General features: G+C 37.4%; 1 protein-coding gene across 2 annotated transcripts in view; it reads left to right on the top strand.

Annotated features, from left to right (window-relative positions):
• The window catches only part of LOC110112215, a 46,373-nt gene that overhangs the window by 15,222 nt on the left and 13,594 nt on the right, over positions 1–17,557 (top strand). For both annotated transcript variants that reach the window (XM_020844358.2, XM_020844357.2), the window contains exons 5-6: positions 15,347–15,415; positions 15,530–15,610. In XM_020844358.2, the coding sequence (XP_020700017.1) occupies positions 15,347–15,415; positions 15,530–15,610 (150 nt within the window). The remainder of the gene's footprint in view (positions 1–15,346; positions 15,416–15,529; positions 15,611–17,557) is intronic.

Raw genomic sequence — 17,557 nt, 5'->3', positions numbered from 1 at the left:
TAATTAATACTAGTTATGATTTGTTATGTTAAATATAATTAATTATAGCTAACTATAATTAGTTATTATTTAACCATAATTAATTAGAATTAGTTATAGATATTTATAATTAATTCTAAATAATTATATGTAATCTATTTTTATTGATTATAATATACTATAGTTAATTACAGTTAATAATTATTAACTATAATTAATTTTAGTTGATTATAATTGATTGCACCTCGATCCTCGTGCCAACATCTACGACCCCGCCAAGGTATAACTCTCTAACCCTAAAACACGGAGAACTCGTTTCAACGCATTCGTCGAGACAAAACGACCACCTATACACGCTTTTTTTAACGTGGTCGGAGGGAGTGCGTCACGACGCTTGCGGCGAAGCGGGTAATCACCTAAATTCCTTCTTCGAAGTTCGTATCGCCTTGGAAACCCCGCCTATGCACGCTTTTCTTAGCGTGGTGGGAAGGGATCCCGGTGCGATGCGCACGACGAAGCAGGGATACCCATAAGTTCCCGCTTGCGGGGAAATAACTGCCTTGCTTACAAAATATTTTCAAAAAAATATATATACTTTCTTGCAAAATATTTTCAAAAAATACCCATGCATGCTTTTCGTAGCGTGGTGGGGGATCGAAAAATTACACGGCCGCGGTGTCCTCGAAAGAGGGCATCTACTATACACGCTTTTCTTATCGTGGTGGGAAAGACCCAGTTTTTCCGTAGTTTTCCCCTAAACGTGGGAGACGCCGGAAGGCTGCCGAAATTTCGGGTGAAATATTGCTACATTTGGATCTCATTTGAACTCAAGAGAACAATTTGGGACTTGAACTTGATTGCACTCGAATGACATGCAAGAACGACGAAGGACTTGTACTTGGACTTTGGACAAGATCTAAATGACTTGATAAAATAATTGAACCCAAATAAAAAAATGTGCAAGAATGCTTAAGGTGAACTCAAAACCAAACTTGAACTCAAATCAGGAGAAAAACATAAGACTTGAGTTGGACTCAAATTGAACTGCACTTGAATTTGAAAAAGAATAATAACACAAACTCAAATTGGAGCTCAAATACAATGAACTTGGTACAAGAGGACTTAAATGTGAACTTGGACTCAAATTTGAGCTTGATTTATACATCAAGTGAACCAGATTGAACAAAGACATTGAACTTGAGTTTGATGCTTGAATTCAAACAGATGACTTGTGAACAAGGCTTGGACATGGTTGAACTCAAAGGACAAGGATTTGAACATTAACATATTAATACCAACTTCAACAAAAGATTTAAAATCAAAGCTTAATCAAGTGATGTTGTAAGGAATTAGAACTTGATTCAAGCTTGGACTTGAATTGAGCATGCATAAAGAACCATTCCTTGAAATTGGATAATCTTTGAATGATGAACAATGAAATTTAGATGATTCAAAGTGTCCAACCAAGTTGACTTGCAAATGAGAGCAAGTGATCATACAATCTAGCAGGATTTTGCATGAAGTGTATGATGAATACGGTGGCACTTTCATAATCAACATATGTATACAAACAAACTAGTGGAAATCCACAAGGAATGAAAGTGTAACCAAATGGAAAATATTCATCATAATGGTTTCATAAAGGATTTGTGTCTCTCATCATAACACACACAAGCGAATGTTACAAGTTGCCAATCAACATGCATGGGGAGATTATTGATGAGTTCGATCCATTCAGCAAGTCAATGTTAATATACAAAATGAATATGCTAAGTCTACCTACAAACAACGATTCTAGTGGTGTCTCATAGATGATGAATCATTTATGAATAATAAAGATTGTCATACACATGGATATGGTAATTCTTCAATAAGAGACATTATAAATGTGATGATTTGCTAACCATCATATGCGACGCAGTAGGTCTACAAGCAAAGAGAGAGGAATGTTAAGGATATAACTTCTTTCCAACCGGTGCTTAATGTAGTCCATTGGGACTCATGCTTGATATAGTCCATTGGGAAGATAACAACTAATGAGTTGCTATGAATACGAAGGATCACAAGTAAAACATAGAGGAATTTATGACAAATGAAGGCATCTACAAGCTATGTAGCAAAGGGGAAGGGGTACAGAGGGATCCTACAGTCAATACTTATCAATATACATATGAATGCCTCAGTCTTCTACGATACAAGGTTGATATACAACAAGCACACTGATCTACATGCCAGCAAAGGTAAAAGATCTGCAACACATACAAACTCTCTACAAAGACGGATGTATGTGCCACATGCTACTGATGGGTAGATGTAGAAAGACTTCAGTAAATGCGGTATCCTGAAGTCAATTCCAGTCTGTGAAGGAATACATATACCTGCCTATTTGTAGCAATGACAGATATACTACACGAGCTAAATACTAGAACAAAGTGTATAAAGAATATGACAGATACAAGCTCCCACGAGCTTCTGTTGGAGCCCTGCTATAAATATCACATATCATCTATGAACAACATGCAAGATGACCACAACAATTGCAAGTATCTATAGTGCCACGATAGAAGACTAGTAGTACACTCAGTCTATTGTCCACGAGCAAGATACAAAGTAACTATATCAAGTACAAATGCTTATGAGTTACAACGGGAAAATTCATCGTGCATACAACAAGCTATCTACAAGCATCTACAAGTACAAGGCAGGAGATTAGTTAGTGCACTATGATCCGCCTACAAAAATCAACAAATAGTGCACGACAGTCTACCTGTACAAAGCAGCAAACAACTGATCCAGAAGCTGCTACGCCACGCCACCGGATCCGCAACTTCTATACAAGCGGACAGAAGGCGTTTACAAATAATTTTAAAATACCCTGCACGTGCACTGTAGTTTGTATACACGTGGGTACACTAAAAGAGGGTAAAAGAAATAATGAAACCCGCAAGGGCCCCGGCGAGCGTGTTATTGGTACACACGTGACGTCTAGGGATGCTGCGCGGATTGACAAGTGAATTCAGGTTCGAAACCGATCCTTCTATACAGGTCAATAGAAGTCGACAGGGTTCGAACCAACAAATAAATATACGATTGTGGAGACCGTTATATTTGTCTTAATACTTTCATATTAGGCCTTCAAGGCCTATAACAATGAGAATTCACTATCAAGGGCATAAAGCCTACGAAACCCGATCCTTTGTCGACAGCCCGACAGAGTTGACAAGGTTCAATCAATAAAAGAGAAATGACCCCGAACACCCCGATGATGGCCGTGTTGAATGTTTATCTCAACCGGAGGGGTTCACAAACGTTTCAAATGACTCTCAAATATCCAAATGTCTTTCAAGCTCCACCCAAAAAATCAAGTCTCAAAATCTCAAAAGTCCAAAAATATTTAAAAATTGAAATAAATCCATTAAAACATTTAAAGCAAAATTCATCCACCCTCCGCAACAGTTTGCGAGGTGGACAAATTCAAATATAACTTCAGCTCACAAAGAGCCAAATGCCTAGTCGAAAATATCACTAGGATCCATTCTCAAACAATCTCTTACCAGTAAGGACGTGGTATGTGTTCTCTAACCGGCAGTTTCGCCGCCAAATGGCACTGCAGGTAAACGGTTATGACCCGGGGCCCTCTGAACCGAGTGGTTTTGCCGCCAAATGGCACCACAGATAGCAGTTATGGCCAGAGCCAATACGCTCCTTAATGGCGTTAAATCCTTGAGATATGAATCAATAGGATATGATTGATAGGGCACAAAGTCCTCTGTTAGCTAAGGTGGATTCAAATTTGTCCCATTAGACAAACATTCACCCCCGGTCTACAAGGTACCCTTGGACGAAGCAACCCATGGCTGCCGACAAGGATCTTTCTGTCAGGTTGGGTCGACTACCTCCTGTGACTAAGTAGACCAGGGTCCATGATGGCCCGGGACGACGGAACCATGGGATCTTGATCGGGCCCATCATCCATTCTCCCACCATCCGCTTTATGTGAAAGATGGTGAAATTTCTATTTTAAATATTAAATCTTTCCAAATATTCAAACTTACCAAATTCACAAATCCAAATCCAATTCTCAAATTCAATACTCGTGTTGCTACTATATGCCATATAACACGTATTCTCTATACGTATCTGATTGACGACTAGCCTTAATCGAAAGTTCTCTCTCGTTAGTGGGAGGGGTAATTAACTATAGGGGCTTGCGCCTATAGGAAACCAGAACTTAGATCATAAAGTCCTCGCAAAATGAGGGCGAATTCTCTGGGTAATGTCTTATCTACAAACCCATCTGCCTTCCAAAATTTACCTCAGAACTTATTCAGTTAAAACTCCCTCGCCGGAATAATAAAAAAGAAATCGCGCGGCGGGGAGGTCGGGGCCAAATTTTTGGAGCCCACAGTTTGCAATTTAAAAATTAGTCCCATTAAGTGTTAAAAGACAAATAAACAACTTGAGAGAATCTCATCTATCAAAATGCCCTCAAATTTAAAAAAAAAATTATTTTTGGCCCAAGTTCTGAAAAAAATATAAAATAATGTGAAATATAAATATATTCAAGTAAAATTGATTGCCGCAACCTTAAAGTAACAATTCATCCACCATTTGTAATAGTTTGTTTAGCATGACAAATTTTAGATAACTTAATAAAGAGTCAATGTTATAATAAGTGTATTGCTTTGATAATTCTCAAAGATCTTATGCTATTAAGGGCATGACATGTGTCTTTTGACTAGGTGATTTTGTTTCTAAATGGTACCATGAAGGAACGATTATGATCATATCCATTTGATCGTGTTATTTGACATAAAAATGAACCATTAAATTATAGACCTGCTCAAAGCCCATAAGTTTTCCAATAGTTGAACCCTTGAATGGTGAATCATTTAGTATATTTTATAGGGTAGTTTGCCCTTTGTTAGATAAAAATTATCTTGGATGATGCAATCCATTGCTATTAACAAATATCTTTTAGGTTGAGTTGACTATGTTTGCCAATTTAGCTCATTAAGGTCCACAATAATACAGGATAATGAAATCATGGGATCTTGATAGGATTTTTCATCATTATATACTTTTAGTTTAAGGAGGTAAACTTTTCAAGATCCAAAATTGAAATAGCTGCTACTATGAACTAAATATTTAGCACCTCTTTATTAGCTTAAATCGTATGTTCTCTCTCATCACACGAAGGGAATTTAATTTGTACTTATGAGAAACTTAAAATAAGATCTTAAAATTCTCGCAAAATGGTGAAATATTTTGGATAGTGTCTTATTTACAATCTATTATGTTTTTTAAAAATTTATCTCAGGGCACATAACACTCTTAGTAGAGTCAGGCGTGAATTTCGGAGCCCACAACACGTAAATTTGTAGTATGATCATATCATCTCTTCTCTTCTTGATGAAAAGTGTGATATATATTATACTTGTTGTAAAACCATGTTAAACCTAGAAGGAACTCAATCTTTTATACATATCGTTATTTAGGTTTTTTTTTTCAATCCATATAATTCTTTTTAACTGATATATTTGATATGAATAATTTAGATTGTCAAAATTCGGGATTTTCTCCACAAAAACATTTAAATCAACAAAACTCATTGAAGAAAGTATTCTTGACATTCATTTGAAAGAGTTTAAAGTTCTTAAAATATTTATGTATTAGATGCAATTTCATAGCCTCTAGTCTTGTCACTGTATGCAAAGGACTCTTAAAAGCCATACTTTTTATTTGTGTGTAGTCCTATGCAACTAATCTAGGTTTATTTCTAATAATACAATATGAGTTATTGAATATATTCCCCAAAACCCATATTTTATCAATTACATTATGGTATTGAAGTTTTGGGACTATGTTTTTAACAGTATTTTTAACAAATTGGTTTAACTCTTCTTGTATTACTATAATCCAATACATATCTTTTAAAACTTTTTTTTTTGGCCGAACTTGATATTTTGCTAAGCTTTTTAAAGAATTTTTTTTATTGACATATTAGTAAAATTGAAGTTAGATAAGCTTTAAAGAAAATGAAATGTGGAAAAAACTATTAGACCTTATGATATTCCAATAGAGGTGTGGAAATGCTTAGGAGATGAAAGAATTTCTTAGCTTACTAAATTTTTTAATATTATTTTGAAGATAAAAAAGATGTCAGATGAGTGGAGAATGAGTGTGTTGATTCATATTTTTAAGATTAAAGATGATGCGCAAGATTGTGCGAATTATAGAAAAATTAAATTGATGTGTCACACTTTAAAACTATGGGAGAGAGTTATGGAGCATAGGTTACATCGTGATACTAATGTTTCTCAAAATCAATTTGGATTCATGCCGGGTAGGTGTACTATGGAAGCTATACATTTATTGAAAGGTTTGATGGAGAAGTTTAGAGAGAATAAGGAGGATATACATATGATTTTTATTGATTTAGAGAAATCATTTGATAAAGTTTCAAGAGAAGTGTTATGGAGACTTTTTAGAAAAGAAATGGGTTAATACTTAATAATGCTTATATTCAAGTCAGTAAGAATATGTATGCAGGAGTTGTTATTTTTTTTCAAACATAAGGTGGTTTGACCAATTATTTTCCTATTTCAGTTGGATTACATCAAGGATCAGCCTTAAGTCCATATCTTTTTACTTTAGTGATGGATGTTCTTACTAAAAATTTTCAAGAGGATGTACCTTGGTGTATGCTTTTTGCTGATGGTATTCTTCTGGTGGATAAGACTAGAGAGGAAGTTGAAGGTAAACTTGATTTATGGATGTCAACCATAGGGTGTAAAGGTTTTCGTTTGAGTAGATATAAAACCGAATACATGGAGTGTAATTTTAGTAGTAATAGATCTAGTGGGGGGTTTATGACTTTAAATAGGAGTATACATTTAAGGTATTTTGGGTCTATTGTTTAGAGTGATGGTGAAATATATTGGGATATTATTAGCTTTATTCAAGTTGGTTTGTTGAAGTGGAGGAATGTATCAGGCTTGTTGTGTGATGGAAAAGTACCACTCAAATTTAAGGGAAAATTCTATAAGATGGTGGTGAGACCTACAATGCATTATGGCGCAGAATGTTGGCCATTAAAAGAGAAGCTTAATATTAAGTGTTATAGAAATGAGGATGTTCAAGTGGATGAGTGTGATAGGAAATACTTGAGTTCGCAAGCAAACATATCACTAATTGGAGAAAACAACGAGAATAATGCAAAATTTGAGTGAAATCAGCCCCAAAAACGTTGGATTGCACTAAGAGAATCAAGCCAAACAAAGACAAAGCAAGATACAAGTGATCCCCAATTTGAGAGGAGGATCGTTCTCTCCCAAATCTCTAGACAAGCAATCTAGAGCCAAAAATCCCAAGAACTCCAAGAGAAAACTCAAATCATGAATAAAAAAACTCCCTCCCAAACAAACCCCCCTATTTATACAATTAATTTCCTAATTCAAACATCTCTCATTCAAATTTTCCCTCTTAAACTAGCCTCCCAAACCCCCTCTCTCCATTGGCCCAAAGGGGCGGCAACAATAAAGAAGGCGGACCCCCCTTTGTCCGCCTCCTATACACCTGAGCTGGCCGCTGGGTCGGCTCTTGGGCCGGTTCACGGTGAATTGACCTATCAATACCGCTCTTCCAAAGAATCACCTTGTCCTCAAGGTGAACACTGGGAAACTACTGTTTCACCCTCTCGTATGGTTCCCACGTGGCATCATAATCAGACAGATTTTTTCACTTGATTAACACTTATTTAGCTTCATCTTTTTTTTGGCGAACCCCAATCAACTCTAAGGGTTCCATAATCACATTCAAATCCTCAGTAAATGTTGCCGGCAACTCCGAGCTGGCTGTATAATCTCCAATGACTCTTCTCAACTACGACACATAGAAAACCGGATGAATAGTCGCCATGGGTGGTAGTTTTAGCCGATATGCTACTGCTCCAATTTTTTCAAATATTTCATAAGGTCCAAAGTATCTTGGAGCGAGCTTTTTATTTTTCCTGTTGGCAACTGTCTTTTGTCGGTATGGTCAGAACTTCAAGACCACCCTTTCTCCTTCAAACTGGATATCCTTCCTATGCCCATCAGCTTGTTTCTTCATAATCTGTTGAGCTCTCAGTAGATGTTTCTTTAATTCCTCTAACACTCGATCTCTCTCCCCCAAGTACTCCACTGAAAAAAACTAAAGTACTGCTACTCTCAAAGTGCACCAAGTGTGGAGGGTCCCTTCAGTATAGCTCCTTGAATGGAGTCATCTATGAAGCCGAGTGAAACGAGATATTGTACCAGTACCCTGCCCATGATAGCCACTTGACCCACAACTTGGGTGTCTCTGACACAAAACATCTCAAGTAGGTCTCCAAGCTCCTATTGATCACTTCCGTTTGGCCATCTGTTTGAGGGTGGTAAGCAGTGCTCCTCTTCAGGACTATCCCCTGCAACCTGAATAATTCCCTCCAAAAATGACTGAGGAACACCTTATCTCTATCTAACACAATTGCCTCTGGCACCCCATGCAATCTGACCACCTCTTTTATGAAAGCTGAAGCCACTGTCACCACGGTGTATGGATATCGGAGGGGAATAAAATGAACATACTTGCTTAATCTATCCACCACCACCAGAATCATCGTGAAGCCTTTTGAATGGGGCAGCCCATCTATAAAATCTATGGATATCTCCTCCCATACCCGTCCTGGTAACGCCAATGATTGTAGTAGTCCCCTTGGTGACATAGCCAAGTATTTGTTCCTCTGATAGATCTCACACCTTGCCACAATCTCCTCCATATCATCTAACCTCCTTAGGTCTTCTGCACCCTTAAATGGCCCCCAACTCCGCTTCCATGAATTTCTTGAAGTAAGTTTGGGATGTGGATTGAGGTCCTGGGCTTCACGAACCTCCCTTGATGCAGCAGTCTGTCCCCCTCTACTGAGTACCCTAGGTGGCTACGACCTTCCCTCAATAATGTCATCTTTATCTTCCTTAAATCCTCATCCCTAGAGCTCTCATTCTTAATGGCCTCCCAATCCAACATCAAAGGAATATACACTACCACTGTTTATAGCTTTCCCATACATCTGAACAACACATCAGTCGCCTTATTTTCCCCTCATGGTCTGTATTGGATTTCAAAGTCATACCCCAACAACTTTGACAGCCATCTCTGATGCTCTTCAGTCACCATCCATTGTTCCAATAATTATTTCAGGCTCCTCTGATCTGTTTTGACAATGAAATGACTACCTAACAGGTAGGGTCTCCACTTCTGGATAGCTAAAACGATAGCCATCAACTCCCTCTCATAAACTAATTTCAGCCTGGCTCTGGCTGCCAACACCTCGCTGAAGTAGGCAGGCAATGGGTCGCCTATCCTTCATGAGTACTTCCCCTAATCCATATCCTGAAGCATTTGTCTCCACTATAAAGGCCTGAGTGAAGTCTGGTAGAGCTAAGACGAGTATCGTGGTCATAGCCTTCTTTAGTTTCTCAAATGCTACTGTGATTGCCTCTCCCCATAAGAATCCATCTTTCTTCAACTGCTCTATCAGTGACCATACTATAGTACTGTACCCCTTAACGAATCTCCTGTAGTATCTCATCAGCCCTAAGAATCCTCTCAACTCATTCAGATTTTTAGGTAAGGGCCATCTCAACATAGCCTCCACCTTTGACTGATCAGTCGCCACCCAAGTACTCCACACTGGTTTGCACAAAACAACACTTTCAGGTTGGCCCTCAATTGATGCTCCTGTAGAACTCCCAATACCAACTTCAATTGCTTCAGATGCTCCTCTTCAGTTTTGCTATACACCAAGATGTCATAAAAAAACACTAGTACAAACTTCCAGAGATACTATTTGAACACTTTGTTCATCAATGACCGGAAAGTAGCAAGGGCATTGGTAAGCCCAAATGGCATAACCAGAAAATCATAATGCCCCTCGTGTGTCTGGACTCCGGAATGCTGTCTTTGAGATGTCTTCTTCCCTCATCCATATATTATGGTATCCATACAGTTCATCCAAAAGCCTGTCAATCACCGGAATGAGAAATTTATCCTGTACAGTCTCCTTATTTAACGCCCTGTAATCCACACAAAACCTCCATCTCCCATCTTTCTTTTTGACTAGTAACACCGGGCTTGAGAAAGGACTTACACTTGGTCTGATGATCCCAGCCTCCAACATTTCCATAATCATTGCTGTTCTATCAAATATCCACCTCCAACCTCCTGTATGGTTATGATCATGGACTTGAGAGAGACTCCCGCTTTAGATAGCCCGACATCTCCCTGTATCACCGTTCTCCTTCCCCCACCACAGTTCCATCCTCAGTGCTCCCCAATTTACCTTGGTCTCTCCCAAGGTTTGCAGTCATGTCATCCCCAAGATGACATCCGTACTCTCCAATTCCAAGGGAAGAAAATCCTTCCTCACCTGTATCCCCTGAATGGTCAACACGACTCCCTTACAAACTCCTTTGCCCATTTATACCTTTCTGGTGCCCATCATCACCCCATACCCTCCTGTATCCACTAGTTTCACCCCAAATAGATCAACAATCTAGGTGGAGATGAAATTATGGGTTGCCCCACTATCTATCAACACTGCCACATCCCTATCAACTATCTCTCTCTTCATCTTCATAGTGTAATTCGGAGTAAATCCCACTGCTGAGTTTAGGGAGATTTCTGCCACATCCAAATGCAACTTCTCCTCCTCTTCCTTCTCTAACCCGCTTCCACCTCCATCTTCAGCTTCCTCGTCATCACAGATGGTAAGAACCTGAAGAGTTCGGTCATTACACCTATGCCATGGCATGTACTTAGGGGTGTCAATATTTGAAACGACACGAAAACCCGACCCGAACCCGACCTGAAAATTTCGGGTTAGGGTCAACCCGAACCCGAAACGGGTCGGGTTCGGGTTCAACATTTCGACCCGTTTCAAAAATCGGGTCGGGTTCGGGTTAACCCTTTGACCCGAAATTGACCCGAAAGTGACCCGATTTTGACCCGAAAATCCGATTTTGACCCGCCAACCCGAGATTGACCCGACTTTGACCCGATTTTGACCCGAAAAGAGGAGATTGACCCGTTTTTGACCCGTAAATTAGCAATTTTTTGGTTGAAAACGGGTCATTCGGGTCGGGTCGGGTTGACCCGGACCCGAAGCGGGTCGGGTTCGGGTCAAGAAAACCGACCCGTTTTTAAAAACGGGTCGGGTTCGGGTTGACCCGAATAGTGCCGGGTCAGCTTCGGGTTCGACCCGAACCCGACCCGTGACCCGAAAGTGACACCCCTACATGTACTTCTCATCGCACTTGAAACACAACCCCTTAGCCCGCTTCTCCTGGATCTCCTTCTCTGTCAACTTCTTAAAATTTCCTTTAGGCCCTCCTCCAGACTTCTCCCTTGGTACTTCCCGTGATCCTCCCGGTACAGCTCCTTTGGGAGCTAGAAAGGTAGTAGTCATCCTGTAGGATCCCCCGGAACTATTGCCACAAGCCCCCCTCTCCAGATGTTTCTGGTCCTCAACCAGCTGTGCCAACTCTATGGGCTCCCCCAAGTCGCGCGGTCGCATCACTCTAACAGCTGCTCTGATCTCCGGTTTGAGTCCTTTCATGAAGTTCCCATCAAGCATTGTCTCAGATAGACAGTCTAGCCGGCTAGCTAGGTACTCAAATCGATCATGGTACTCTGCCACTGTTCCCTCCTGTGTCATGTTAAAGAATTTCTCATAGAAGTTCCCTCCCCTTCTGGTTTTGAAACGTTCCAGTAAGCACTCCTTGAACTCTCTGCAGCTCTTGATGGGTTGCCTCATGTCCCGCCATTGGTACCAAGCCGGTGCCTTTCCCTCCAAGCATAGTCCTGTCGCAGTCAGCTTCTCTTCCTCTATCAGCCCGTTGATGGAAAAATACCGTTCCACCTTGTAGATCCAACCATGACCATCCTCGCCCTTAAAGATGGGCATCTTCAACTTTCTGACCTTCGGGTCACCCCAATTGCCCCTAGATCCTCCATATCCTCCCATTCCACGAACAGGAGGTGCTCTCCAGCTGTCACGATCTTCCGTCCGACGAGCATAACCGTAGTCATCATCAACTTCCCCTCTCCTTCTTTCAAACTCGGCACCTCGGTGGTGGAAATCCCCCCTTATTCCCACAAAATTAGCACCTCTCTTTTCGTAACCCATGCTTATCTCCTATCTAGAAAGTGGTTCTAGAGGTGACATGACATCCTCCCCCTCAAGGATCTCCACTGCCAGATTTTTTCTCCCCATAAATGGGTTCAGATTCCCTCCTATGCCATGACCGCTGGTGGTCTCCCTTGCTTCCGATGTTGTCGGATTGGTCTTCACCTCTCGTAATTTCTTCAACATCGTGAACTTCCCTTCCAACATTTCATTGTTGGAGGAGATTTGATTTTGAAAATCAAAGAATTTTCCCTCAAAATCTGATTTTAATTGCCCAATTTCACCTTTCAACACTTCGACATTCTTTCCAGCCATCATTCTTCCCAAAGATCTCAAGAGGGCTTCTGCCGGATGCCAAAAAACCCGCTGAAATTTTAAAATTTTAGCCGCCGATGGTCCCAAGATGATGCTCTGATACCAATTTGATAGGAAATACTTGAATTCACAAGTAACCCTAAGGGAAATACTTCAGTTTGCAAGCAAACATATCACTAATTGGAGAAAACAGCAAGAATAATGCAAAATATGGGTAAAATCAGCACAAAAAACGTTGGATTGCACTAAGAGAATCAAGCCAAACAAAGACAAAGCAAGATACAAGTGATCCCCAATTCGAGAGGAGGATCGTTCTCTCCCAAATATCTAGACAAGCAATCTAGATCCAAAAATCCCAAGAACTCCAAGATAAAACTCAATGCATAAAAAAACTCCCTCCCAAACAAACCCCCCTATTCATACAATTAATTTCCTAATTCAAACATCTCTCATTCAAATTTTTCTTCTCAAACTAGCCTCCCAAATCCCCTCTCCCCATTGGCCCAAAGGGACGGCAGCAATAAAGGAGGCAGACCCCCCTTTTTCCGGCTCCTATACACCTGAGCCGGCTGCTGGGCCGGCTCTTGGGCCGGTTCAGGGTGAACCGGCTTATCAGAGTGGCTTTACTCTTAGAGACATGATACAAAACAAGTATATATGTGAAAAGGTTGGAGTATCTCCAGTGGAAGATAAGATTAGAGAGTCACCTTAGATGGTTTGGTCACATCAAATGATGGCCTTCTAATGACTCGATTAGGAGAGTAGATGTATTAGATTTGTCCTATGTTAAAAAAGGTAGAGGTAGACCTAAAAGAATTAGATAGAAATTATTAGAAATGTTCTTTCTTTATTAGATTTAAATGATAATTTGACTCTTAACAGGACACAATGGAGAAAAAAATATTCATGTAGTCGACCCCATATAGTGGGATAAATGATTGATGTTGTTGTTGTTGTTGTAATGCAAATGTTGAATGTTCTATGTTCTTCCTTAATACTTAATGTATCTCCTAATCTTAATTCTTGAAGATGGATCACCTATAATTAATAACTTAAGATTATTCTTAGTTATTTTTCATTCCTCTTTGGTAACGAGTCTGTTATCTTACTTCCGAAGTTATATTTTGAGTTATTTAATAGTGTCTTGCTCTTTTATGTTGTGTTTAATGGGATCAACTAAATTCATATCAAAGATAACATGAATTAGTTTTTATACAATAATTTTCTTCTATTAAATAATCTTTAAACTCTTTTAATATTTAAATATTTAAAAATATTATATCATCAAACTTTACTGATGATTCTTTTTCATTCTTAAGAATGTAATATTGAACATATATATATATATATATATATATATATATACATGATCAATTTTAAATTTCTTTTCCCGAAATAGTTCATATACAGTTTTTTAAGGATTAGTTTAAGATTAACTCTATTAATTACATTACATTCAATATTCAATGCCCTTGCCCAAGCCCAAAATTATGTTGGTAGATTATATTTTTCGAGCATAAATCTAACTAGTTCTGCCAAGTTTATGGTTTTTCTCTCCACAACTCCATTTTGTTTAGGTTTCTTAGGTGATGAAAAGTTATATTTAATTTCATTTTAATCATAATAATCTTCAAATAATTTGCACACTTGGATTTGTGTGAATCCTAAATTTCATATATTATTGTTTCTTGGAATATGTTTTGCAAATTTTCTAAAATTTTCAAATGTATCATATTTATTTTGCTTGGAAAATTACTCATTTGTATCTTGAGTCACCTACAATCACAAATCTGTATGATATCCCTCCTAAACTAGTGGTGCTAATAACCCCGTATTAATTCATGTGAAATAACTCTAATGGTCTAGTACTAGTAACTATGTTCTTGTTCTTAAAAAAATTCCTTGTTTATTTATCATGCATGCGAGCAGCACAAATATTATCAAAATGAAAGTTACGTTTTGATAATTCAATTATTGAGTTTAATTTTGAAAGTTCCTATAATGAATACATGTTTGCATGATGTATGCTCCTATACCATAACTACGCATCTTCTAAGCTAGATTTTAAACAAGCAAAGTTTATACTATTCATATTTTCAATGTCAATCAAGTAAAAATTCGTTTGCCTATTCAACCGAATGATTTTATCATTTTGTCTAATGTTGAATTTTGATGAATAAATTGTAACTTCTAATCAACAATCACATAGCTGTCTAATAGAAATTAAATATGTTTCAAAAAACCTTATAAATAGGATCTTGTCGGTTTTCTTTTCAGTTGAACCAATCCCAATGATCTTTACTTTGGTTTCAGAAATAGTTTGTTTTAATATAAAAAATGCTTAATTTAGTTTAAGAGGTATGCCATTATCTTTGAGATTTTACGTTAATCAATCACACAATTAATGCAATGAAAATAAACTTAAACACTTAAACTAATCAATAAATCTTGAATTGTTTTTTTTTTCCAGCAGTCTCTGAAATTTTCATTTGAAACTTTTTTCTTGTTTTTAAAGTTGCCTAGAGTACTGGTTCATCATTTGCACGGTTTGGCAGTTTTGCTAAATAAACTATTAAATATTTAGCAAATCATTAAATGAAACCATTAAAACTTTGGCATTAAATCACTGATTAGCTAATTGAAATTATGTTATTAAAGAATTAAACTCATGGGGTCAAGTCAACAATTAATCTATTGGCTATTTCTCACAAGATATTTATAAACAATAGGCTTGCTTTTCCAGTTTTAAATTTAGAAGGGCTAGTTTGTTTTAAACTTCAAAATTCCAAAGCCAGTCATTAAGTGCGTTAACAAGCTTTATAGCACTACTTGTCTTACGATCAGATGCAGAACATTATTAACGAGCAGTGGATTCAGATCCAGCAACTTGAGCAATCACTTCAAATGACAAAGGTAACATTGCTATGTCTCTTTGCTATATGAACGCGTTGAAAGCATTTTCTTTGGAGTTGTACAGAATGAATGGTACTCTTCTAATGAACCGTGGCATTTGATCTGACTTTATAGGTAATGGCATCAAGGGTAAATAATAAAGCCCGATCTGATGGTTACAAGAAAAAAAAGTCTAATGGCTGTCTAATGTCAAGGGTATGCATATGCTGTACTTGAGGGTGCCATTTTGGATTTGCATCTTATGTTTATGCAGTTTGTCTTCTCAATGCTGAAACAATCATGTGATGTTTATCTTTTATGCTAATTTATGAATCATTGTTAAGGTCTAGCATAGAAGAAAAATGCACTTTATTGTGAGCTTGCACTTCATTGGCAACAAATGCATAGGGCTAGCGTGTCGCTTTGCTTTTTCTCTTAAATTACAAACGATGCATAGGGTCAGTATGTCACTTTGCTTTTCTCTTAAAGCATGTGTTTAACAACACTGACTAATACTAAAATGTTGAAAACATCCTTAAAGATACCTCTCATGGATCAGTGCGCATAAAATTGTGATCATAATAATACAACAATGGCCATCATATCATAGCACATGAAATAACATAACATAAACTAAACATGAAACATAAACCACATAGGATATACGTATTAGGTACTTTCTCTCATTGGATTAGATTTGGGAAGAATGTTCATACTACTTGATCAATTTCACTTGACCGTAAAGAATTCTGCCAGAAAAGTTCAAAAGTGAATGCCATGTTGGTAGAGCTACCTTCTCTATTTGAAGAAATCACTATAAAAGTATCTCTAGTAACAACAGAAATTAATTTAGGAATAGAAATGACTGTTTCTTCAATCTCATGTTTATGCTCACCAGACAGGCATTAAATCTGACAATCGATAGTCCTCTTCAAGATCAAGTTCTTCATCTGAGAGTGTTTGATGCCTTCAGAATTTTCAATTGGACCAATCATAAAAATAGTGGAGTTGAAAGGTTCAACTTTAGAATTTCAACTGGTTGAACTTTGGAAACACATGTAGATATTCGGTCAATTGCCTTAAACTTACCTTCTGGCTTTCAAGTTCTTTGGCCATTATTTTGTAAAATGATTTCATGGGTTTATATTTTTGAACTTGCATAGAAGAGACAAATTTTGAAGTGCAGCGAAGAAACTTGATGATTGGAATCATAGGTAATTATTATATGATTGGATATAGTATGTTTCATGTAACCTAGAATAAGATATATTAAGTCGGTCAAAGCATAAGAAGAGTAATTATGGCTCTCATAATAGTCATTTTAATGAATTTCTTTAAGTAGACTATGCATTTCAATTATTGACTAAGTTGAAAAATACAAATTATTAAGTATTACAAAAATGCCCTCAAATTATGATGTAGGGAGAGAGGAGCGGCATTTTTGTCAATTTGGGTAGTCTTGTTAATGGAGGGACCAAATTAAAACAATTCTCAATAGTTGAGGGATTCATTGGGGCAGTGTGAAATTCTATGATGAAATTGAACACTTAGAAATAGCTGGGGGAGTATTTTAAACTTTTTCTCATTATTTAATCATATAACAATATACTCGTAACTTCTCAAAGTTGATCTCCACTATCACTATCTATCATCCTTAGCCGATGCATTCTTAGATTAGTGGAATAATCGAATTTTTTTTTCAAAGCTACACAACAATAATCCCATCTACTGTAATGTTAAAATAAAATTTAGGTTAAATGATTTAATACTAAATTAATTTGTATAAGCTAATGCATTAACTATATATATATATATATATTGTCAAAACTCTTATCGCATGCATATTGAAATTTTGTTGTTAACGACGGTTCGGGTGATCCCATCTACTGTAATGTTAAAATAAAATTTAGGTTAAATGATTTAATACTAAATTAATTTGTATAAGCTAATGCATTAACTATATATATATATATATATATATATATATATATATTCTCTCAAAACTCTTATCGCATGCATATTGAAATTTTGTTGTTAACGACGGTTCGGGTGAATTTTTTGAATTATTTGTGTTGTGACTGAAGCAATATTGGAGAGAGAAAATAGGGGATCAGTTTTATATAGATAAAGGAAATGACAAGTGTAAGAAAGAGGAAAATGGTT

The sequence above is a fragment of the Dendrobium catenatum genome, unplaced genomic scaffold (genome assembly GCF_001605985.2).
Source record: "Dendrobium catenatum unplaced genomic scaffold, ASM160598v2 fragScaff_scaffold_1136, whole genome shotgun sequence".
Lineage (NCBI taxonomy): Eukaryota > Viridiplantae > Streptophyta > Magnoliopsida > Asparagales > Orchidaceae > Dendrobium > Dendrobium catenatum.
Note: the sequence above shows the minus strand (reverse complement) of the source record. Positions and strands in the feature narration are given on the sequence as shown.